General features: G+C 49.0%; 1 protein-coding gene across 3 annotated transcripts in view; it reads left to right on the top strand.

Annotated features, from left to right (window-relative positions):
• The window catches only part of ABR (ABR activator of RhoGEF and GTPase), a 116,162-nt gene that overhangs the window by 28,365 nt on the left and 62,994 nt on the right, over positions 1 to 24,803 (top strand). For 2 of the 3 annotated variants that reach the window (XM_081172005.1, XM_081172006.1), the window contains exon 2: positions 16,369 to 16,571. In XM_081172005.1, coding sequence (XP_081028131.1) covers positions 16,369 to 16,571 — 203 coding nt within the window. Of the gene's footprint in view, positions 1 to 16,368; positions 16,572 to 22,958; positions 23,594 to 24,803 lie in introns of those variants that run through there. The other variant, XM_081172007.1, reaches the window with a different exon arrangement.

The raw sequence follows: 24,803 nt of genomic DNA, 5'->3' as shown, positions 1-24,803 counted from the left end.
GGATGGAGTGTAATAAATAAGAAATAGTCTGTGCTAGTGCTTGACAGCTGATGGGTATCACATTGCTTGGATGTGGGGCCTGTTTGCCCTATGCGTTTAAAACCATATCATGCCATTTTGTTATGGCTTCCCCCAAAAGAATCCTGGGAGCTGTAGTTTGTGAAGGGTGCTGACAGTTGCTAGGGGGCCCCTATTCTCCTCACAGAGCTACAATTCCCAGAGCGATTTAACAGTCAACCTCTCTCCCAGGGAATTCTGGGAACTGTAGAGGGAAATAGGGACCACTCTCAGCTCCCTCAACGAACTACAGTTCCCAGGATCCTTTGGGGGAAGCCATGACAGCTCAGAGCAGTGGGAACAAGTTTGAAATGTATGGGGTAGGTAATAAGTGCCTCGTGCTTGTTCCTTCTTGGACACCAACTCCCATCAGCCTCGGCTGCCAGCATGGTCAATGGTCAGGAATGATGGGCGCTGGAGTCCAACGACATCAGAGAGGAGGCCGCAGCTCCCTTACCGCTATAGATCATAAAGGTAAAGGTAAAGGTGCCCCTGCCCGTACGGGCCAGTTGTGTCTGACTCTGGGGTTGTGCGCCCATCTCACTTAAGAGGCCAGGGGCCAGCGCTGTCCGGAGACACTTCCGGGTCACGTGGCCAGCGTGACGAAGCTGCTCTGGCGAGCCGGCACCAGCGCAGCACACGGAAACGCCGTTTACCTTCCCGCTATAAAGCGGTACCTATTTATCTACTTGCACTTTGATGTGCTTTCAAACTGCTAGGTGGGCAGGAGCTGGGACCGAACGACGGGAGCTCACTCCGCCGCGGGGATTCGAACCGCCGACCATACGATCGGCAGGTCCTAGGCACTGAGGTTTTACCCACAGCGCCACCCGCGTCCCTCTATAGATCATAGACCTATAGAATTGGAGGGGACCACGAGGGTCATCTAGTCCAACCCCGTGCAATACAGGAATCTTTTTGCTCAATGCAGGACTCGAACCCACAACCTTGAGATTAAGAGTCTCATGCTCTACTGACTGAGCAGAAGGGCACCATTCTCAGGAGGGAATGCCTCTAGAAGAGGGGGCTGGGGTGCCTCTTCCCACATCAGGAAGGGAGAAATCCTGTGGTCTTTCAGATGTCATTGGACTCCAACTCCCAGAAGCCACCATGGCTGATGGTAACAAATGATGGGAGTCTCTCCAAAATGGCGGGTGGACAGAAGTTCTCCCCCTTTTCTGAGACCCTTCCTAACCTTCAGGAGTTCTGTGCCCTATATGCTCCCACGAGGGAGGCCACCAACCAGGGCGGCTTTGAGAGAGGATGGGACAAACTCACGGAGGAGGGCAAGGCTGTCCGTGGCTGCTGGGCAGTGTGGCCTAGTGGCTACAGCGCCGGGCGAGACCTGGGTTCAAATCCCCACCCAAGCCGTGAAGCTCGCTGGCTGTGACGGTCATTCGCCCTCAGCCTAGCTAACCTGCCTCGCGGGGTTGTTGTGAGGGTGAAATGGGGAGGAGGAGAATGATGGCTGCAAATGTCATGAAGAAATATGTTCTGTCTCCTCTGTCGGAGGCAGTAAGTGCCTCGGGATACCAGTTGCTGGGGAAGCGCAAGGAGGAAGAGCATGCACTGCTGCTGTTGCGCTCAGGTCCCTGTTGGGCTCTCCTTCCCTTCACGCGCCTCTGATTTCCCGCTCGCCCCGGTCTCTGCCCGCCTGTGCAGCTCCTTTGGGTCTCTTGGGCAGCGCCATTCTCATCCTCTTAGGGCCGCACCTGTTGCCGTGGAGCCGTTCTCGGCCCAGGAACCTTTGGGAACGGTCTTCTCCGCTGGGCGGATGTGCGCTGGGAGCTGTTGCTCGCTGGCATGTTCCATCCACTTGTGCTCTGTTTCAAAAGAAAACCTCCCTTTTCTTCCCTAGTTCCCTGGAGGTTTCGAACAAGATGGATTTGAGCTTGGAAACCCGGCTGGCAGGGGAAGAAATCCAGCCAGCATTTGTGGGGAGACGAGGAGGGGGAAGAGTTGCCTTTCAGAGCGCAGGAGGAGAGAGGCGGATCTCGGCCAATGCGTGCTGGAGTGTGCACCTGCAAGCATTGCCATTTTAAAGCACGCACCCCCTTTTAAAAGCCTGGGAGAAGGCGCTTCATACAGTGGTTTAGCAAACGTGACCACAGCCTTACATGTTTATGTATATAGGAAGATAACACTGTTTATCATTTTATAAATCTCTTTTTTTAAAAAATAATAATTTTTATTGGTTTTACATATGATCACGTTACGTAACATCATAACCTCTTATTTTATATCTTTGGCTAAACTGAGCCTAATGACTTCCCTCCCTCCTGTCCGATGGTTTACAAAATTAAACTTTACATCTTTACATTTTGCTTCGTTTCCTATCCTTGTTATATCATTACCTAAAATATTATTTTAGGAGTGCCTGGTGTGCTCTGGTCCATGGGGTCACGAAGAGTCAGACACGACTAAACAACAACAACAACAAAATAATATATTACTCAACCCTGAATAGGTAGCAATTTCATCTTACAAATCTTCAGATAACCCTGCTACTGATGTTAATTGCTTACAGTTGTCTTTCAAACATAATATAAATTTATTCCAGTCCTTTTGGAATAATAATAATAATAATAATAACCCATCTGGCTGGGTTTTGGAATGCTTGGTCTTGCTGGTTCTGGATTCTTCCCGTCAGTTTTGCCAGTTCTGCAAAGTCCATCAGTTTAATAAATCTCTTATTGTGACTCCTTTTAGTTTTAATTAATCATTTTTATTATTATTATTACTATTGCTTCATTTCATTTACAAATTGCTTTCTGCTTAATGTGATTTCACAGTACTGTTTTGTTTTTTTTAAAAGACTCACATGCAGAACAATTGCATGCATATGCAAAAAGGGGAAATATGTTCCCAACTGCATGTATATTTATATGCCATTATTATTATTCCTTATTAAATTTGCATACCGTCCAAACCTCCAGGTTTCAGGGTGGTTACAACATAAAATCACAATATAAAAACACAAAATACATTAAAAAAGCAAAGCAACCCAATAACCCCCCAATACGTTTTAAAAGAGCATAGCATGTCAATCAGCCGAAGGCCTGGTTAAGGAGGAACATTATTTGCCTGGCACCTAAAGGCGTATAATGAAGGGGCCAGGCGAAGCTCCCTGGGAAGAGCATTCCACAAATGGGGAGCCACTTCAGAAAAGGCCCCGCTCTTGTGTTGCCATCCCCCCCCCCCGCCAACCTCACATGGAGGAGTCACACAGAGAAGGGCCTCAGAAGATGATCTCAGGATCCGGGTAAGTTCATATTGAAAGAATTGAAACAGATAGGCTAAAATAAATAAGTAAAACTTTTGCATATATAAAACCAGTTTCAAATACATCTGCCTACTGACTGGGAGAAACACCCCCTCCCTAAACTTAAAAACTTGCTTTAACCCCTTGATACTCCAACCCTTCTTAATTGCAAAACATCCTAAAATCTTCACGTTGGAGGTTTGGTACCGCTCTGGAATATAGCTGTAATTATGCAGGATTTGAGATTTCAGCCGGGACTGAGACCTCCAGACATTTTCTATATGATTTGTGTAGAGGACCTGCAGCAGAACCATAATTTTCAAGAGAGCCCCCTTTGCAAGCCTGGCAAATCTGGAACTATCCTAAATAATCAGATAGTCTTTACTCTTGGACTTTGTTCTTTTATGTACCTATTTCTAGTTTATGGTTTCATTTTTCATCTTTTAATTTCCACCTGCTGTTATAACTGTTGTCTCTGTTTTGTATAGATCAGAAAACACAATGCACACACTCAGAAAACCAGGTCTTCTTAACTGTAGAAAACTCCGCTCCCCAGCAAAAAAAACAAAAACATTTTGGGATCCAATCCCTGTATAGCAATTCTTCTGTTTCTTACCTCCCTGCAACTTGCTGGGCCTCCACTGCTGCCCATTTTCCAGCTCTTTGAGATTCCTCCAAAGGTTCCCCTGCCAGAACCTGATGCTCTTAATTCCATCTGTTTGCACAAAACAATTTTCGTGGCCAATTGAGTCTGCTGCTGCTGCCGCCGCCGCCACCACCAGTTAACACTCATTAGTAATAAAACCTGATTTTTTTTTTATACTCTAATGAGCGTGGGATATTTCTCCTGCCTCCCCCTCCTTTTGCAGGGAATTTCTCTCTGCAGCTTATGGTGCTTTCGTTAATTCCGTGGTTATTTTATTTTATTTTAAAATCCCACCTCTTCTACAAAATGCTCAGGTCAGCCTAGAGGGGTTCTGCCCTCCAGTTCCAGCCTCACGACGACCCTGTGAGGTAGGCCAGGCTGAGGAGGCAGTCACTGGCCTGATATTTCAGTGACCTCACCTGAGCATTCCAGGTTTTTATTCTGTTTATTCTTGGGGTTTCCCCCCTCTTTTCTGTAGCTTGTTCGGGGTGGGTTGGGGTTCAAAGCTTTCTGAATTTCTGATGGTTAAAATGCATCTCCCCTCCCAAAAAATAATAATGTTGGGAGGTATCCAGTACAAAGGTACAGTGGTACCTCGAGTTACAAACGCCTCCCTCAGGTTACATATGCTTCAGGTTACAGACTCCGCTAACCTGGAAGAGTTACCTCAAGTTGAGAACTTTGCCCCAGGATGAGAACGGAAATCATGTGCCGGTGGCGCAGTGGCAGCAAGAGGCCCCATTAGCCAAAGCATGCCTCTAGCTAAGAACATTTTCAGGTTAAGAACGGACCTCCGGAACGAATTAAGTTTGTAACTAGAGGTACCACTGTAATAGAATCATAGAATACAGTCATACCTCATGTTACGTCTGCTTCATGTTAAGTTCTTTCAGGTTACGTCCCGCGGCGACCCGGAAGTACCGGAAAGGGTAACTTCCGGGTTTCGCCGCTCGTGCATGCGCAGGCGTGCAAAATGCCGTCACGCGCATGCGCAGAAGTGGCGAATCGCAACCCGCACGTGCGCAGACGCGCCGCTGCGGGTTGCGCTCTTTTCATGTTGCAAACGGGCCTCTGGAATGGATCCCGTTCGCAACCAGAGGTACCACTGTAGCAGAATTTTAGAGTTCGAAGGGAACTAGGGGTCATCTAATCCAACCCCCCCAGCAATGCTGGAATCTCAGCTAAAGTGTCCATGACAGATGGCCATTCAAGTTGGGAGTCACATGCTTTCCCCCATTTTAGCCCCACCCACCACTGGCACATGGCCCCCAGAAAGTTCCCCTCAAGCTCCTGAGATGCCTTATCCCAGCGGTGGGTGGGGCCTGAAGGTAAAGTGGGTGGAGCAACAGATGTGACCCACCCTCCCTTTTGTGATATAGTAGACCACATCTCGGCCAGTAAAGCGAGATGAGCGTCGCAACCCCAGAGTAGTCTGCGACTGGACCTAACGGTCAGGGGTCCCCTTACCTTTACCTTTTTAGACCACATTTCAAGCACAATCTCTTTCTTCCTATACTATATTAGCACAAGTCTGTCGTCACGCTGTTTTCAGTGGCTGTTTCCCAAGGTTCTAAAGGCAGGGGCAGGGAAAAGAGGAGGGTACAAGCGAAAAAAGAGGGGGGGGGGACTCCTGTCTGTAGAAAATGACTGGTGGGGGGGTAAGGGAAGGCCGTTTTCCCTATGAGAGAGGGGTCTAGACCTCTGGCGAGAGGGGGAAGAGAAAGGAGGCACTGTGGAAGGGTCTGGTGGAATTGGGTGGGGGTTAATAATAGTCACCCACCCTCCCAGAGCTCCTGATCTAGAGCATGCCAAGGCAGGGACATGACTTGGGTTTTGTGTTCTGGGTGTCCTCCGTTTCTTTAAATGATTTCTTTCTCTCTCTGTCTGGGACGCAGTTCAGGAATTGCCACTCCGAATCCTATGCCCAGCTTGGCTCCTTGCTGTGGCAAAGATAGCCCGGCGGGCAGTGCGAGGGGAAGCGAGTGTGAATTATAAATGTCCTTGGCAGGCGAAATATTTTGGGCTTTCGGTGTGCGAATGATGCCAGGCGGAGGGTGTGCCAAGTACGCTCTGCACGCCCGAAACCTGAAAAGTGTTTGGCTGTGCCATCCTGTGGGGGAAGCGCTTGCGTGGCTTGCATTAATTGTGGCTCAGGGAGGTCACAATTTAACTTCACCCCCAGAGGTGGACTCCATTGACGCTCAAGACAGATGGATGCCATTAAAAAAATAAATTAATCTGCCGGTTTCAATCAGGGGGCACCTTGTTACTTGCACCATTGAAGCTGGGATTGGGAAAGCTTAGGGCGGGGTGGGAAGGGGCTGAAAGTTGACCCCAATACCTCTCTGTGTGGCCCTCAGGACACTCTCCCCAAGCCACACACTGCACTGATTTGCACTTGAGTGTTTTTGCCCGGCTGTAAAAGTCTTCCCTTGAACTCTGACCCTGCCTCCTTGCTTGCCTGGATGAAGAAAGGTTTTTGTTGTTGTTATTTAGTCGTTTAGTCGTGCCCGACTCTTTGTGACCCCCTGGACCAGAGCACGCCAGGCACTCCTGTCTTCCACTGCCTCCCGCAGTTTGGTCAAACTCATGCTGGTGGCTTTGAGAACACTGTCCCACCATCTCGTCCTCTCTTGTCCCCTTCTCCTTGTGCCCTCCATCTTTCCCAGCATCAGGGTCTTTTCCAGGGAGTCTTCTCTTCTCACAAGGTGGCCAAAGTATTGGAGCCTCAGCTTCAGGATCTGTCCTTCCAGTGAGCACTCAGGGCTGATTTCCTTAAGAATGGAGAGGTTTGATCTTCTTGCAGTCCATGGGACTCTCCAGAGTCTCCTCCAGCACCAGAATTCAAAAGCATCAATTCTTCGGTGATCAGCCTTCTTGATGGTCCAGCTCTCACTTCCATACATCACTACTGGGAAAACCATAGCTTTTACTATACGGACCTTTGTTGGCAAGGTGATGTCTCTGCTTTTTAAGATGCTCTCTAGGTTTGTCATTGCTTTTCTCCCAAGAAGCAGGCGTCTTTTAATTTTATGGCTGCTGTCACCATCTGCAGTGATCATGGAGCCCAAGAAAGTAAAATCTCTCACTGCCTCCATTTCTTCCCCTTCTATTTGCCAGGAGGTGATGGGACCAGTGGCCATGATCTTCGTTTTTTTGATGTTGAGCTTCAAACCATATTTTGCGCTCTCCTCTTTCACCCTCATATATATGTAAAGACAGAGCCCTTTGACTTGGCTGTGGTTGAACTGTGGCCTGCTTTTCAAAGCTAAGAGTCGCAACATTTGCTTCTTCTACTTTTCCCTCTGGGCCTGCAAGTGGCCCCCAGAAGACTGTCTGCAGGACAATGCGGCCCTTGAGACAATGGGCTTTGCAGCCCTAATCCCACCCTTCCCCATTGCTGCAAGCCAGGAGATGGCATGCGGTGCTGTGGGGTGGGAGAGGACTGCCCCAGTTTCCAGCCTCCGTTTCAGGACAGCCGCTTCACTCACAAAGCCACCCCGGAGCCAAGGAGACCTCTGGTGTTGGCATTAGCATTCTGGTCCTGCTTCTGACTTTGCTTTCCCCGTTCTGTCGCCTCGGGCTGCCTTTCGGGTGCGTGTGTGTGTGCGGGGGGAGTCAGAGGACAGAGCGAGGCTGGATTGATGGCAGGCACTTGGCATTCCCAGCGTGGCAAGGAGGGCAGAGGAAGTGAGGTGGGAAGGGTCTGGGCGAGGGCAGTTCCAGAGGCCACCTGCATCTATCATGCGCTCTTTCTAAGAATTGCAAGCCTTTTTTTTTTAAGGTGCCAGCAGTCCTTTTTTCTGGTAAGGAAAAGAAAAGGGAGTTCCTCTTACTCAAATTGTATTAGCCTTGGTGAAGACTTGACATTTTTATCCCCCCAAAAGTTTTTGATTGAGTTTCCACTGAAATGAGGCTGCCTATTAATGTTTTAATGTGTTTTAATCTTGTTTTTTAAGCAGTATTTCAATCAATTGTTTTTATATTTGGTGTTAGCTGTCCTGAGCCCGGTCTTGGCTGGGGAGCGTGGAGTATAAATAAAAATTATTATTATTAGTGCCGTGGCGCAGAATGGCTGCAGTAAAACAAGGCAATGGCTTGCGTACGGGCGAGGCCATCACGCACAAAGCACTTGGCGCCAGTGTTTTCGAGCTCCTTGAGTAGAGTGCCACTGAGCATGTTAAGAGTGCATGTGTTTAAGACCGAGGGAGCTGCGCTAGGGAGCGCAGTGATGGCCACCAATCTAGACGGCTTTCGAAAAGGATTGGGCCAATTCAGGGAGGAGAAGGCAATCAGTGGCTAGCTCAGCCACCCAGGATGTGGGTTTAAGCCCCAGGTTGGGTAAATGATTCCTGCATTTCAGCTGGTTCGACTAGATGACCCTCGGGGTCCCTTCCGACGCTACAATTCTACGATACTTCACGGTGGCTATGCTCTGTCTTCACGGTCAGAGGCAGCAGTGCTTCTGAATTCCTGTTGCTGGAAACCCCTGGAGAGGAGAGCGGTCTTGTGTTCGAATTCTGCCTGCGGGTTTCCCACAGGCCACTGTGAGAACAGAAGGATGGACTGGGTGGGCCATTGGCCTGATCCTGATCATCTTCTTATGTTCTTGTAGGGCTTTGTACGCAGCAGGCATTTTAAACCATGGCTGAGGTTCCCTCCCAGCTAAGCAGTCTTGGTCTCATTTGCCATTTCTGTCATCTGACACTCCACCCCCCCCAACCAAAATAAAATAAAGAATTGCAGAGTTCAGGTACAAGCACTCCCCAGTGCCAGGCTACTGAAAGGGCGGGGGTCACGCAGGGCCGGATCAACAAACCACCTCTTCATATTAACATGCAATGCAAAGAGCCGAGTTCGAAAGCAGTGGGGAACCATGAGACGCCTCCGTGTTCACTGCTCAGCTGAAGTTTTAAAATGACTTCTGAACGGCAGGGGGAAAAGAAAGATTAGGCGAGGTTCCCTTAACAGGTCCTGGCATTAACCTCACTGTTTGCAAACCGAGATCGAGAAAGCACTCTTGCAAGCTAGTTATTTTTTTGGGGGGGGGTGAATCAAACAGTCCAATGGGAAATAAATGTTGGGGGGATTCCCCACGTAGAAAGGGGCTGGATGGAATGAAAAAGGATTTCAGGGGTTCAGAGAGTCAAAAAATGGGCCATTTGTCTTGGTGTTGCCTATCTCACTGGCAGCGATTCTCTGGGGCTTCAGACAGGAGTCTTTCCCCCCCAGCCCTGCCTGGAAATGTCTTTGGTAATTGAAGCTACATAAAGCAGTTGCTCTGTCCTTGGGTTGAGACCTGACCCCCGAATTAAACCAAGATTCCAGTCCTCTTGGTTCGGAATTAAAGGCTGTTCTTAAACAGGAACATGCTGAGAAAGGCAGTGACGGGCTCCCCAAGTCACCGTAGCGTCAAGGCTTAACGGGGATTTGAACCCTGCTCTCTCCCAAGGCCTAGTCTAATGCTCTATAACCCTTTCACCACGACTGGACTTCGTGTGGGGCTGGGGAGCTGAGAGCTACATCCTGTTCTGGCCCCCGAGAACAGATGCCTGGGACCACATCCCTTAATCGCTTCGGTGAGCGTATTCGTTTGGTGAGGTCCAGCGCCGAGGGCCTTCTGGCAGTTCCTTCGCTGCGAGAAGCCAAGTTACAGGGAACCAGGCAGAGGGCCTTTTCGGTAGTGGCACCCGCCCTGTGGAACGCCCTCCCACCAGATGTCAAAGAGAACAACAACTACCAGACTTTTAGAAGACAGCTGAAGGCAGCCCTCTTTAGGGAAGCTTTTAATGTTTAATAGACTATTGTATTTTAGTGTTTTGTTGGAAGCCACCCAGAGTGGCTGGGAAAACCCAGCCAGATGGGTGAGGTAGAAATAATAAATTATTATTATTATTATTATTATTATTATTATTATTATTATTATTATTATTTCTTCTCACCCAAGCCCTGTTGGTGGATCAAGCAGAAAGACCAACCCACCTCAGTAGATCTGGCAGGCCTGAAAACTCCTCATTCCATTACCTCAGCCGGCGGGAGTATTATCTAACCTCTCTGGGTGGAAAGGGAGAGGGGGACATCTTCTTCCTGCCCACCCGCCTCACCCCAGGAATTGGGGGGGCCCCTCCTTGCTTTCCTTCTTAATGCCCCACCCCACCCCTTTCGCCACAAAGGCTGATTAGGGTGCATCGTCCCACCCTCATCCGTGTGGGGGTACCTGAGTGGCTTTTACAGCTGCAGGAATTGCATCACTGTGGGATGCAGTAGGAGGCGGTTGCCATGGCGACGGCACAGGCCTCAAGCTGCTAGCGAAGGAGCGTTGCGTGGGATCGGGATGGGGAGGCGGGTGCTAAAGCAGAAGGGCAGGGGGAGTGGGGTTTTTTTGGGGGGCTGGGTTTCACAGCAAAGCCTAGGAGATGATTCTGGCAACAGACTGCGCTTGAATGGGAGCTTTAAGGCAGGGATAGGCAACCGAACGGCCTCTAGATGTTTCAAACTACAGTTCCCATCCTCACGGCTGTGTTTGCTGCTGGGAGTTGTAGTCTGGCAACATCTCAAAGGCGCCAGGTGGGCAAAGGCTGCTCTGGGGGGAGGCCGTGGTCCTCCAGATGTTGTTAGATTCCCATCTCACTAAAGCGTGAGACTGTTAATCTCAGAGTTGTGGGTTCAAGTGCCACGTTGGGCAAAAGATTCCTGGGTTGGAATAGATGACCCTTGGGATCGCTTCTAAGTCTACAATTCTGTGATTCCTTCTCCACCAACGGCCAGCGTGATGAGAGGCATAGCCCAGCAAAGTCTGGCAAGCACCCAGTTTGCTTCCCCTGTTTATAAGGAGAAAGCCTTGTTTGAAAAAGCAAGCTCACATAAAAATTAAAGTTTGCAGCCAGGCGGAAATAAAGGTCAAATGATGAAGTGCGGCTGCTCTTGCTAAATTTATGCCCTTCTATAACGCTACCGGAACCCTGTCAGCTTAGAGATAATTGAAAAGATATCTGCCCCAGTGCTCTGAAACGGTGACTGCAAAGTAATAATAACAATAATTAATAATAAAGAGAATACTGATAGGGGTGATGTTGTTGTTGTTGTCACTGGTCTCCTTTTGAAAAGAGGCAGCCAAAAATGTTCCTCTTTCTCTTGGGGATTTTTGTTTTGTGGCCTCTTAATTGTTTTCTGGGAAGAAGGGAACTCTTGTAGGTGGGGGGGGGGGGTATTTCCAGTTTATTTCTTTCCCCGCTGTGACACCTTCATTGTTCTGCCCTGGGGAAGAGGATTTGGGATGCAAACCTCAACCCTCAAATTTCCCTAGGACGGAGACAAAGAGAGCACAGTTCGATACTGAGACATTTGCATGTTGCTCCGTGACTCTCCCAGAATGTTGCAAGTTCTCTGGAACTTGGAAATGTGCAGAAGCATCACTAAACTCTCATATTACAACCCCAGTAAACTGGGTCAATTGGTATGTTACCTGGAGAGTCACCCGCATCTTCTGGCATGGGCAAGAGTATCAGAAGAGTGGATGAGGCCAGTGCTCCATCTAGTCCTGCATCCCTCTCTCACAGAATCATGAGGACTAGTAACTTGCCTCTTGAAAACAAAAGCGAGATTCTCTGAAAGCTGAATTCTGCGTTTAGTGTCAAAGGCAAGAATCCGAGAAGAGCCTGGTGCATCAGGTCAGTGGTCGATCTAGACCAACACCCTATTCTCATAGTTGGCCTGAGAGACGGTGACCGGTCCCATTCTCACCCAGAAAGCTTTGCAGCTGGGGCAGGATCTGAACCCTGGATCTTAACGTCTGGCACCCTTAACTACTACACCAACCTGGTGCCTTGCAGATGTTTGGAACTACGACTCCCACAATTCGTCTTGCGAAATGCCCTGAGATCTTTGGTTGAAGGATGCTATAATAATAATAATAATAATAATAATAATAATAATAATAATAATAATAATAATAATAATAATAATGTCAAGTCCCGCAGGGCCCTAGTCTCTTGTGACAGTGTTCCACCAGATCGGAGCCACAGCCGAAAAAGCCCTGGCTCTAGTTGAGGCCAGCCTAACCTCTCTGTGGCCTGGGACCTTCAGGATGTTTTTATTTGCAGACCGTAAGGTCCTCCGTGGGACATACCAGGAGAGGCGGTCCCGTAGGTACAAGGATCCTAGGCCGTATAGGGCTTTAAAGGTTAAAACCAGCACCTTAAACCTGATCCTGTACTCCACCTGGAGCCAGTGCAGCTGGTATAGCACTGGGTGAATGTGATCTCTCAGCGAAGACCCCGTAAGGTGACTGCAAAGTAATAACAACAATAATTAATAATAAAGAGAATATTGATAGGGGTGTTGTTGTTGTAATAATAATAATAATAATAATAATAATAATAATAATAATATCGGAACTGCTTCCACGACAAAGCTGTTGGGTTTGAGGTGACTTCTGGCAATGCAAAAACCTGGATCTGCATTCACACATTCAGGCCATCCCTTCCGCCTCCCCCAACCCCCATGAATTTCAGAGGCAGGATAAATTATGCAGTGCAACTCAACATGTTTCATTGGGCCCGACTGCTGCGAGGTGGAGATGCTGCTTGTGGGGTGTTTTGTTTTGAACCATCCGTTTTGCAGAATGGGGGTGGGCTTCCTGCTTCACCCCCAAGCACACGGGAACCCAATCCTATTTCTAATGTGATTGGGGGGTGGGGTGACCCCTAGTCTCCCTCCCTTCCTATAACGCAGCCACCTTCTCGAAAGAAGCGCCCCAGTCCTGGCCTGGCCTTGCCACAGCAAATTGGCACAAAGCATCAGGGCTTCAAGGCGGCGGATTCAAGGACGCGTGGTTAATTGTGCAAAAGTGGGGAAGTGTGTCAGGCTGTTGGGGAGGGGGAGTGAGCAGGGGCGCACGCCTGACTGAGTACAGAGTGGGTGGCTGGGTTGCTCCAGGAGGTAATAATGCGCTAATGTGAGAGGAGGGAGTTGGCGCCTCTGGGGAGGGGGAGAGGCGGGGGGGCGCAGCTGGCACCCGCCCACTTTCTTGTCTTCTCACATCTGCAATGTGTTCATCTGGGTGCCTTATTTTTGCAGAGCAGGGTCTGGGCACAGACTCTCTGTGCATAATACAGTGGTACCTCGGGTTAAGAACTTAATTCGTTCTGGAGGGCCGTTCTTAACCTGAAACTGTTCTTAACTTGAGGTACCACTTTAGCTAATGGGGCCTCCCGCTGCTGCTGCGCTGCCAGAGCACGATTTCTGTTCTTATCCTGAAGCAAAGTTCTTAACCCGAGGTACTATTTCTGGGTTAACAGAGTCTATAACCTGAAGCATATGTAACCTGAGGTACCACTGTAATAATAATAATAATTTATTACCGTATTTTTCGCCCCATAGGGCACACCGGCCCATAGGACGCACCTAGTTTTTTTGGGGGGAAATCAAGGGGGAAAAAATTATTTCCCCCCGCAGCCATCCCCAAGCTAGAAGAGGGAGACGGAGCGCTCCCTCTCCCTCTTCTGCCTTCAGGTACAGCCTCCCTAGCCTCGGTGGGGCAGCGGCTTGCCCCGCTGTCCCCCTAGCTTGTGGGGCTGGCAATGGGGAGAAGCAAGCTTGCTTCTCCCCACGGCCAGCCTCCAAACCAGGTCGGGGAATAGCGGGATGGCGGCGCTCCGCCTCCCCGCTGTCCCCCTAGCTTGTGGGGCTGCCCGATATCTGCCCGTAGCCCGTGGTGCGCTCCGGAACGTGCCCCGTGCTTTGGGCTGCAGGCTGCCACCTGCAAGCCTGGAGAGCCCGGCGGGAACTCCTGCCGGGCTCGCAAGGCTTGAGGATAGCTTCCTGAAGCCTGGAGAGCAAGAGGGGTCGGTGCGCACTGACCCCTCTCGCTTTCCAGGCTTCAGCGAAAGCCTGCATTCGCCCCATAGGACGCACACACATCTCCCCTTCATTTTTGGAGGGGGAAAAGTGCGTCCTATAGGGCGAAAAATACGGTATTTCTACGCTGCCCATCCGGTTGGGTCTCCCTGGCCACTCTGGGCGGCTTACAACAGAAGGTTAAAAATACATTAAGACATGAGTTATTAAAAACTTCCCTAAACAGAGCTGCCTTCAGATGTCTTCTAAAAGTCAGATAGTTGTTTATTTCTGACATCTGATGGGAGGGTGTTCCACAGGGTGGGTGCCACTACCGAGAATGCCCTCTGCCTGGTTCCCTGTAACTTCACTTCTTGCAGTGAGGGAACCGCCAGAAGGCCCTCGGCACTGGACCTCAGTGTCTGGGCTGAACGATGGGGGTGGAGATGCTCCTTCAGGTATACAGGACCAGGGCCGTTTAGGGCTTTAAAAGTCAGCACCAACATTTTGAGTTGTGCTCATAAATGCACAAGAGTCCATGCCATGCAGGAAACCACAATTTCCTTTCCTAGAGATGTCCATTGACCGTGGGATGGGGCCTGGCTTCTGTCTGGAGTAGGACCCACCAGGGCAGCCTTTGCCCAACTGGCATCAGCCCCACTTGATGGCCGAACCATGGGGGGCTGGCAGGTTTAGGAGGAGGCATCTGGGGGGCTGGCAGGAGGTGTCAGCAAGAACATCAGCAGCAAGTTGGCAAGGCAGAGCCTGGCCAGAGAAGGGTCCCTGTTTTGACCCCTAGTGATGGCAGGCTTTGTTGTTATTTAGTCGTTTAGTTGTGTCCGCCTCTTCGTGACCCCCTGGACCAGAGCACGCCAGGCCCTCCTGTCTTCCACTGCCTCCCGCAGTTTGGTCAAACTCATGCTGGTAGCTTCGAGAACACTGTCCCACCATCTCGTCCTCTGTCGTCCCCTTCTCCTTGTGCCTTCCATCTTTCCCAACATCAGGGTCTTTTCCAGGGAGTCTTCTCTTCTCATGAGGTGGTCAAAGTATTGGAGCGTCAGCTTCAGGATCTGTCCTTCCAGTGAGCACTCAGGGCTGATTTCCTTCAGAATGGAGAGGTTTGATCTTCTTGCAGTCCATGGGACTCTCCAGAGTCTCCTCCAGCACCAGAATTCAAAAGCATCAATTCTTTGGCGATCAGCCTTCTTTGTGGTCCAGCTCTCACTTCCATACATCACTACTGGGAAAACAAGAGCTTTAACTATACGGACCTTTGTTGGCAAGGTGATGTCTCTGCTTTTTGAGATGCTGTCTTGGTTTGTCATTGTCATTGCTTTTCTCCCAGGCTAGCGGCTGCCCAGGAAAAGTGAGGGGCTAGGGGAAGTGACATCAGAACCCCGCCCACCGATGCTTATAAAAGGGGGAAGGGGCTTTAATAGCCAGGTGACAATTCAGGTGTGAGAGGTTTACAGAGGGGCTCAGAAAACAGGCCACCCCACCTTGACGCTCCAAGGCACCGTATGTTTAAGTGAAATTGCGTATATTTGAAACATGGTTGGGAAATCCTGCAAACACCCCGTTCTGCCCCTTTTTGTGATGTTTTCGGGACTCTTCACTTCTGGGATTGGTGCGATGTGCACATGTAGAGTCATACACATATTGAATACACATAAATGGGGGTTCCCTGTATGGTTATGATTTTCTTAATAAATGTATTAATCCTCGACTTACAACAAATTGCAGTATTATTATTATTATTCAACTTACTAGTCACTTCTTTTTTTAACAGAAGTAACTCAAACCAATTTATGACAAATCAATAGAGAGAGAGAGAGATAATTTATTACGGCCAGCTTATAAAACACACTTGGGGGTACAATCCCAGAAGGCAAACAAACATTTAAAACAATGTACAACAATAAATTTAAAATTTATAAATGCAATAAGCAAAAATACACTTAAAACGTTAAGACAGAATCTGGTGACAAATCAATGACAACATCCGGGCAGTAGTGCTGCGCTACCATGGCGGTTAGTGTGTCAGACTAGGATCTGGGAGAGACATGGGTTTGAATCCCCTCTTGGGCATAAAGCTCACTGGATATGTGACCTTGGGCCACAGGGCCTGCCTCTCAGCCTGTATCCTTACCTCACAGGGTTGTTGTGAGGGATTAAACGCGGAATGGGAGAACGATGTACAGTGGTACCTCAGGTTAAGTACTTAATTCGTTCCGGAGGTCCGTTCTTAACCTGAAACTGTTCTTAACCTGAAGCACCACTTTAGCTAATGGGGCCTCCTGCTGCTGGAGCACGATTTCTGTTCTCATCCTGAAGCAAAGTTCTTAACCTGAAGCACTATTTCTGGGTTAGCAGAGTGTGTAACCTGAAGCGTATGTAACCTGAGGTACCACTGTACGCCGCCTCAAGCTCCTTCGTGAAAAAAGCGGGATAGAAATGCAATAAGTAAATGAATGAATGAAAACAATTACAACTTGCTGCCATCTTGGCCCAGAGCTCCCCGTCAGACTTTGAGTGACCGGCCCTCTCTCTCTGGTCCTGTTGACAGATTTCAACTATGGCATGGAGGATTATGACGCTGAGGGGAACGAGGAGCCCAAGGCCCCCCCTGGGGGCTCGGAGACCATGCCCTACATCGACGAGTCGCCCACCATGTCTCCTCAGCTCAGCGCCCGCGGCCAAGAGGGCGGGAACGGCGGAGACGGGTGCGAGAGCCTCTCGCCAACCCCAGCGGATGGACTGGGGACTGTGGTAAGTGGTTGGGGGTCTGGCCAAAAATGCCATTCCCCCCCCCTCTTTGTTGTTGCTGTTGGTGATGGTTTATTATGCGTTGCTATGATAGCGTATGGCGTTTGAAAGTGCTTCACATTTACCGAGTCAAGCTGCTTGCCCACCTACCTCAGTATTGTCTGCACTGACCGGCAGCAGCTGTCCAGGGTTCCAGGCAGGGAGTAATTTTCCAGCCCTGCTGGGAGAGGAGTTCCATAGATTTAACTATGTTCTTTGTGAAGAGGTCATTTCTGTGGGACAGATTGTGGAGGTGGGGGGCAGACGTGAGGGGTGACCCCCCCCCTTTTTGTTGTTTAAATTTGAGCATGGGAGAAGCAGGCCCACCTTTAAAACCTGGCTGGTGCTGTGTTTGTTTTATTTATTTAATGTGTCTAATTCGACGATTCTCGTGCGTGGGACATTTGCATTTTTAAAACCCAAGAGCTGATAAGGTATTGCGGAGGTGTAAAGGACTTTGCAAAGTTGCTTTGCATGTTGTGAAAGGCAGGCGAGGTGGAAATATGATCTTAAACCTTATTACGGAAAGGCACCAGAGCCACGTGTGCAGGGTGCTATTGGCCAGCGCCTGGGAAGCCTCTCCTCCTAGACCCACCCAAGGGTGTGCGGTTACCATAAGCAGTTTGATGCCGTCTCAACAGCTTCAATCTGTTACAGATGCCACAAAATATCTGTTTGCATTTGTAAGAACTCCAGCTGCCCTTTGGAACTCCCTGCCTATTGACACCAGGCAGGAAACTTTACTGTACTCTTTTCTGTCCCTGATTAAAACTTTTCCGTTTCGGCAAGCCTACCCAGTTATCTGGAATGTAGCACCTTTTAATTTGTTTTTTGCTTATTTTAATTTTTTGAATGTTTTAAACTATTGTGGTTAATTGTTTTCATCGCATTGCAGGGGGTTGGACTAGATGACCCCCGGTCCCTTCCGACTCGATCTGTTGTTTTAATATTTTATCTTTTTTTGTAAACTACTTTGAGATTTTGTTTCGCATTTTTGCAATCCAGAGGTGTATGGATTTTATGAAACGTGTCTGAAGGCTGTGGCACGAGGGGACCCCCTTGGTCTTGAGTGCTTGCGGTTTCCTCTTCTTCAACTGGCCCTGAGGCCTTGGGCAGAGAAGGCCTCTTTCACGGCCTGCTACCTGGGAAGGCAAAGAAGGGCCAGAGCTCAGCATCAGAGCACCTGATCTGCATGCAGAAGGTCCCAGGTTCGATTCCCGGTATCTCCTGGTGGGGCTGTGGACGTAGCTGCCCGTCCATGTGGGCAATAATAGTGAGCTGGGTGGACTCAGGTTCTCATTCAGTATAAAGCAGCTTCTCTTTAAATCAGTCCTTATTACAGAAGCATGAGGACCAGAATTTCCCCACCTGAAATCCCGGACAGCTGCTGCCAGTTAGTGTAAGCAATACTGAGGTAGATGGTATAAGGCAGCTTCCTAGACCTGGAAATCACTTTCTGCCAGGTCTTCATTTTAAAATCTCAGGTTAGGAGGGCACCAACTTCCTGTGATCTGGGCTCCTTGCCCCACCTGGTGGCCATAATGAGCTACCACACTTTTTTCTTTTCTTTTTTTAAGGTTTCTGATTAGAAAAAATGACATTTGTCCCCCATATATCGTACCTGATTTAAGAATCAAAATTCAGTATGGTGGGTGTTTGGGTGTGTGTGTGTGTGTTGCAGCGCCATGGTTTTTGCTGTGGGCAGCATGCAGAAGATAACCCCTGCAACCCACATGGAAAATAGCTTGCCTTTGTTGAGGCTGAGGCCCCATAGCTGAGGGGATTTGCAAGCCTTAAAACCCACAAATCCTCCCGTTCCCTTGCAGTTAACTCTTAACCTCCCACGTTGTCCTGAGTGGAAAGTGTGTCTGGCTTTGAGGCCCCCGTCACGACCGTCGCCTACTCCTTCATATTCCCTGCGCTGGCTCCTTCTCCCAGTTTTGTCTTGGCTTCAAGTCTCTAGTCCTCATTGTCCTTTTTTTTTAAAAGGCTCTCTACTACTTATCCCTGACTGTGCTCTCTCTTCTCCCTCCACTACCCAGCTTTGCCTCTCCTGCCCCCGCCCCCCGATTCCCCACACAAATCCTTTCCTTAAGGGGCAGGTAAAACCGCACATTATATTACATGCGGTTTTTGTGTGATTTCAAGCATGTTTTAACCTGTTTATAATTTATTGCTTTTTTATATATTTTAAAACTATTGTGGCTAATTGTTTTTGTTGCATTGGACTAGAGCAGGCATCCCCAACCTTCGGCCCTCCAGATGTTTTGGCCTCCAACTCCCATGATCCCTAGCTAACAGGACCAGTGGTCAGGGATGATGGGAATTGTCATCCAAACATCAAGTTTCTAGCCCTTATGGATGTCAATAGATTCTAGAGAAAGCCTAATGGGCCGGCAGAGGGACCAGAGGATCCTGCTGCATCGCTGATGGCTCTGTTCAGGAAAATTACTACGAGGGAGGCAAAATAGTGTAAAAACACACAAACAGCCTGCTTGATACACCTGTTGTATTTCACGTTAGTCCAAGCGTATTGCAAGAAAACGATAACACGGGTGCACTGGTAGTGCCGGTTTTCCTGTAAGTCTACTGTTTGATTGAAAAACGATAAAAATGGAGGACTGGTTGGAAGTAACATAGATTTTGCTGGGATAGAGCTCCTCCGAGACTTGATGACCAACATAAAGGACTACCAACAAAACCGGCAGAGAGGGACTGAGAGAGATTTGAAGGCCTCGGACGTGAGGAATCCAGGCTAAGAACTGATACTGTGGATACACTTTGGGGATCGAAACCGGGAAAGGGGGGGGTGAGAGTTTTTGAATCCAAAGGGTGCATAATTTTATGTTGTCTTTTGTTAGTATGTTCAGTAATTAATATAAAAATTGGGAAATCTGTGGAAGGGAATTTGGGTCGACCTTAGAAAAGGACGTAAAAGATTAGTATTGTGATTTAATTGAGGTGTATAAGTTAAATTTGGTTAATTAAGAAGAATTAAGTAAAAATAATAATAATAACAATAAGGTAAAGGTGGGAGATAAGAACTTGCTGAGTTAACTATTGGAATTAGGATGTAAGAAGGGGAGGTGTGGGGAAGTCAGGGAAAGTGGTTATGAAAGTAAGGATTTGAAACTATGCTTGTTTGTTTTTGTGTTTGTGTGTCTGTGTTGTGTATTGTGTGTTTATATAAATTGTGAAAACCCAATAAAAATTTTATATAAAAAAAGAAAAACGATAAAAATGCTTTTAAAATAAAATAAGCAGTGTGACTTCCATGTAACCAGGCAGAGAATGCCCTGCTGAACTGACACAGGGTGGGGACTTAGTTAGAGGTGTTTAGGCAGAATCACAACAACCCTGTGAGGTGGTTTTGGCTGAGAGGCAGCGAGTGGCCCAAGGTCACCCGGTGAAACCTTCATGGCAGGGTGGGGATTTGAACCCTGCCATGGTTGCGTCCTGTCTTAAGCGGGGGGCTGACAGGGGTGGGCTAGAGGACCTCTGAGGGGCTACCCAACTCTGTGCTTCTAGGCGGCAGCTTGTTCTTTTTGCATTTCTTTATTACGGTTTCCTCCAAAGCATGTGCCCTGTCCCCCCCCCCCGCTTCTCTTGCGACAACCACAGGTAAGCCACAGGCTAGGTTGAGAGAAGCCAATTGTCGGGCAGAGAGTGAGGAGCTGAAGCTGAGTTTTCTCTCCCCCTTCCCAGCTCCATGTCCAGCACAAGGACATAAGAGGAGCGTGCTGGAGCAGGATCAGGCCAATCTTTCCCCTTCTGTGGTCTTCAGAAGCACCGCTGTCTCTGACTGTGGAGGCAGCGCATAGCCATCCAGGCTCGTAGTAATAATAATAATAATAATAATAATAATAATAATAATAATAATAATAATAATAATAATAATAATTTATATCCCACCCTCCCCAGCTGAAGCTGGGCTCAGAGCGGCTAACAACAGTAAAAGTAACACAGTTTACATAAAACCCCAATCAATTAATTAAAATACATTCTAAAATCAATTCATTCTGAAATCAATTCAGCATCAAATTAATATCCCTTTCCTCCTCTGTGAATTTGCCTCATCCTCTTTAAAAGCCATCCAGGTTGGCGACCATCGCTGCCTCCTGTGGGAGGGAGTTCCATAGGTTAACCACATGAAGAAGGAGGTTCTCCTGTCTGTCCTGAACCCTCCAACATTCAGCTTAACTGGACGATTTCCTGGTGTTAGGAGCGATCCTCTCCGGTGCCACAATGGCTGGATTTTGGACTGCCATGGTGCAGAATTTAATCCCCCATGCTCAAACACTTATTATTATTATTATTATTATTATTATTAGTAGTAGTAGTAGTAGTATTCGCCCTTAGTTCCCAGAGGAGGTTACAACATTAAAACACAATATGAAAACCCATTTAGTAGCACAGTTTAATTTTGCACAAGATCACTGCTTCGTCAAGGTGAATTTGTGAATTTTTGCAGGGAGTGAAATTGCCCAGGAAGGAGTATATTTGCTCAGAGGCGGTGGGAAAAGAAGGCGGTTCGTCTCTCCCCCCTGACCAGCTCCCCAGAGCAGCAGAAAAAGCTGCCTATGCAAACTCTGTGGTCTGCGGCTTCCCCTTTTTCTTCCTTGTTGCAGATGAGAAGGCTTCTTTTTTCCCTTGCTGCCTCTGGGTCTCTACAGCTGTGTGCAATCCACTTCTCGCCCCTGATGCCCTTTCCAGGGGGCTGCTAGCTAGCAGGGATTCCCATCTGTATGGGTGGTTTCCCCCTCTCACCCATCCGCAGTCTTATTGTGGCTGAGCTCATTCCCAGAAAGTTATATGCACTTTGTGCTTGCGCGCTTTTCGTCTTGGAGGAGAGAAACAGAGAGAGAGAAGATATATCTATATAGATATAGTTCTTCTGTGTTTGTTAGGAAACGTATATGCAGGCTTATGCATCAGACAGGACTCTTCACCTGGGCCAAAGAAACGTTCTGTGTGGCTCAGAAGCCTGCATAGGCAGAGCTGGAAATACATTTTTGTGACTCTCCTGAGCCAGTGGGATGCCAGTCCTTCTTGCAGCGTTAAAAACTATTTCAAGACCCCGAGACGTCCTGTGTCCCCTCCCCTTTCTTCCTTCTTTTTGCAGAAATATTTGTTTGTTGCTGTTTAGAGCAATAGTCTACCCTTCTCCTAAGGCCCTCAGGAGAGCCTAGGTCATTCTCCCCCACAAAAACAATCCTCACCAACAACCCTGCGGGGCAGAGAGCAGCCGGCCTGCAGTAACCCAACACACTTTGGGGCTGGGTGGAAATTCAAACCCAGGGCCTCTCTCACCCTAGTCCGGCACTTTAACCACTGAGACACGCTGACTCTCATTCCCCTAACACATGGATAGGCAAACTAAGGCCCGGGGGCTGGATCTGGCCCAATCGCCTTCTAAATCCAGCCCGCGGACGGTCCAGGAATCAGCATGTTTTTACATGAGTAGAATGTGTCCTTTCATTTAAAATGCACCCCTGGGTTATTTGTGGGGCATAAGAATTCGTTCATATTTTTTTTCAAAATATAGTCTTGCCCCCCCAAGGTCTGAGGGGCAGTGGACCCCTGCCCTAACACTTCACTACAGAAAGGACCTTTTCCCAACTCTCCATTAACCAATTATTACAATTCTTATACAGTGGTACCTCGGGTTAAGTACTTAATTCGTTCCGGAGGGCCGTTCTTAACCTGAAACTGTTCTTAACCTGAAGCACCACTTTAGCTAATGGGGCCTCCTGCTGCTGCCGGGCCGCCGTTACGCAATTTCTGTTCTCATCCTGAAGCAAAGTTCTTAACCCGAGGTACTATTTCTGGGTAGCGGAGTCTGTAACCTGAAGCGTATGTAACCTGAAGCATATGTAACCCGAGGTACCACTGTATTTATTTATTTATTCATACCCCCGTCTTTTACCCTGGGGAAACTCGAGTGTTGTTGTCCCCCGCTCTGCACACAAACCTCGGGCCATCTTCACAACAGCCTTGCGAGGCGGGCTGTTGTCGTCAGCCCCGTCTTTTGGCTGAGGAAAAAACCGAGCCCCAGCCTAGGAAGCGTTGTGGCCGGGACACTTGCATTTCCTTCCTGAGAGGCCGTCCTGCGGTTGGGGACAGTAGTTTTTAGCTGCTTTATAGCAGGTGATTTCTGCACCTGCTTCTTCCAAATGGGACTGCTGCAATTTTGGGACCCATCTTTCCTTCTTTCCTCTTCCAACCACCCGGTGGCATTTGTGTCCTTGCTTTTTTCCCCCTCCAGGTTTTTTTTTAGGGGGTGCATTTAGCCGCCTCCTCCTCTTCTACCTCTCCGCCCTCCTGCACCACGGAAAAAAGCTGCTTCCTCAAAGAGTTCCTTCCCACGAACTTTCCCCATTTCTCTTGGCACTGGAGAGAGAGAGAGAAACAACCTCCTTCTTCTTCTTAAAAATATATACATATATCTCGTTTTGCCCGGCGTGGGTATCTCGGAGAGAGGGTCCTTTTCCCCACCAACCGAGGGCAGGCCAGCGGGCGAGGCTGGCGCTTCCTGTCTGCTGGACGAGCGCCAAGGCTGGGCAAGGACGGCGGAAAGAAAAGACCGAGAGACGGGAGCCATGCGTGCTGCCAGCCCAGGGAAGGGGTTAAGCTAAGCCTCCTGTTTCCTGGCTTCTCTTCTCCTCCTTTGCTTTTTTTCCCACAGGAGTTGAGTTTCTTGGCTGCGGACTTTGCCTCTTCTGGAAAAAAGGGTGCGGGTTGCGTTTGGGGTGTGTGCCATCCCGGGCTGCGGTGCCCGGGAATGGCTCTCTTCCTCGGAAGGAGGCCGTGCCAGGCGGCGATGCCAGGCCTGGCTGCCCCCTGGCTCCTCTGAGGGGGGCCGACTTCTTCCCAGAGCCCGGGGAGCCATGCAAGAAGAAGAGGAAGCCATTGGCTATCTCGATAAGGTCCTCGAAGAAGAGGAAGAGGAGAGGCCGGCTACCCCCAGCTCGCCGGCCTCGGAGAAGGTGGGCACGCAATTGGGGCGAGGCGGGCTCTTTGTGTCTGCCTAATCCTCCAGGACTGGCACGGGGGCTTCCAAAGGGGGCAGAAGGACCCAGTAGCCTGGCCACTGAAGGCTTAAGTTGGGCATTGCACTGGCATTGAGCCCATACTGGTGCAGCGGCTATAGAGTGCCAGGCTTGGGCCAGGGTTCGAATCCCCACTCCGTCACGAAACCCGTGTCCATTTAGGGCAACTTGCTGCTTCTGAGCCCAGCCTACATTGCAGGGTTGGCGTGGGGACTAAGCGGGGGGGGGGGACTGCGTACGCCGCTTGGAGCTCCTTAAGAGATGACAGTTTGCTGTTCATGCAATAAATAAAATGGGGAGGGGGGCTTTTGCTGCGGGTTCAGCCCCTCACTCGATTCCCCAGAGGTGCCGCCAAGGGGTGGCTGATTTCAAGGTGTTGCTGGATGCCCTGCCTCTTCAATCCTACCTTGTTCTGTGATGAAGGGAATAATAATAATAATAATAATAATAATAATAATAATAATAATAATAATAATAATACCTGTATATGGCCAGAGTCACTCTTGTAGTTTGGAGCTCTGGGCTTTCCAGGGCTGTGGTTTACATCTAGATGTGCTCTGGTGAGCTGCCATAGTCTCTCTTTCTTGCTCCTCCTAGAGATAATTCCAGGGTTTCCCCAGGATTTGGGGGCCTCTTGGGAGCGAGATGTTGTTGGCGATTTGTGTGAGCTTAGCAACAAGGGCTTCCAGGTCTGTTTTTATCCCAGCCTGGTCCTCCAACCTCTGGAGGTAAAAGGGTTTGGGGTTTGTAGAAAGCTGGAGGTCAGCGGGGGCTGATAAGGCTGTTTGTTTGGGCTGGAGCCGATATATTTCTGTGCCTTGCTTTTTTCTCTCTTTCCCCCTCAATAGTTGCTGCCTAAAACTAACCCTCTCCATTTCTAAATCCCCCTATGCTTTTGGAACAGCCCTGCTCAGATGCAAGGGCTTAGTTTGAGCACGACGTTCAACTTTCTCCAAGAAAATAAATTATTTTCAGTGCCAAAGCCTCAGGCTTCTTTGGGTGGCTGGGGGAGTGTTGCGGCAACGATGGTTTGCCTCTGAGCATGGGCAGAAGGCCTTTCTTTTTGCTGCTGCTTCGTTGCTGAGTAATTGCAGGCCTCTCCTCCAGCTCCCCTTTTGGAGCTGGCAAGCTCAGCTTACAGGAAGTT

Source organism: Podarcis bocagei (genome assembly GCF_964188305.1).
Source record: "Podarcis bocagei genome assembly, chromosome: 15".
NCBI lineage: Eukaryota > Metazoa > Chordata > Lepidosauria > Squamata > Lacertidae > Podarcis > Podarcis bocagei.
Note: the sequence above shows the minus strand (reverse complement) of the source record. Positions and strands in the feature narration are given on the sequence as shown.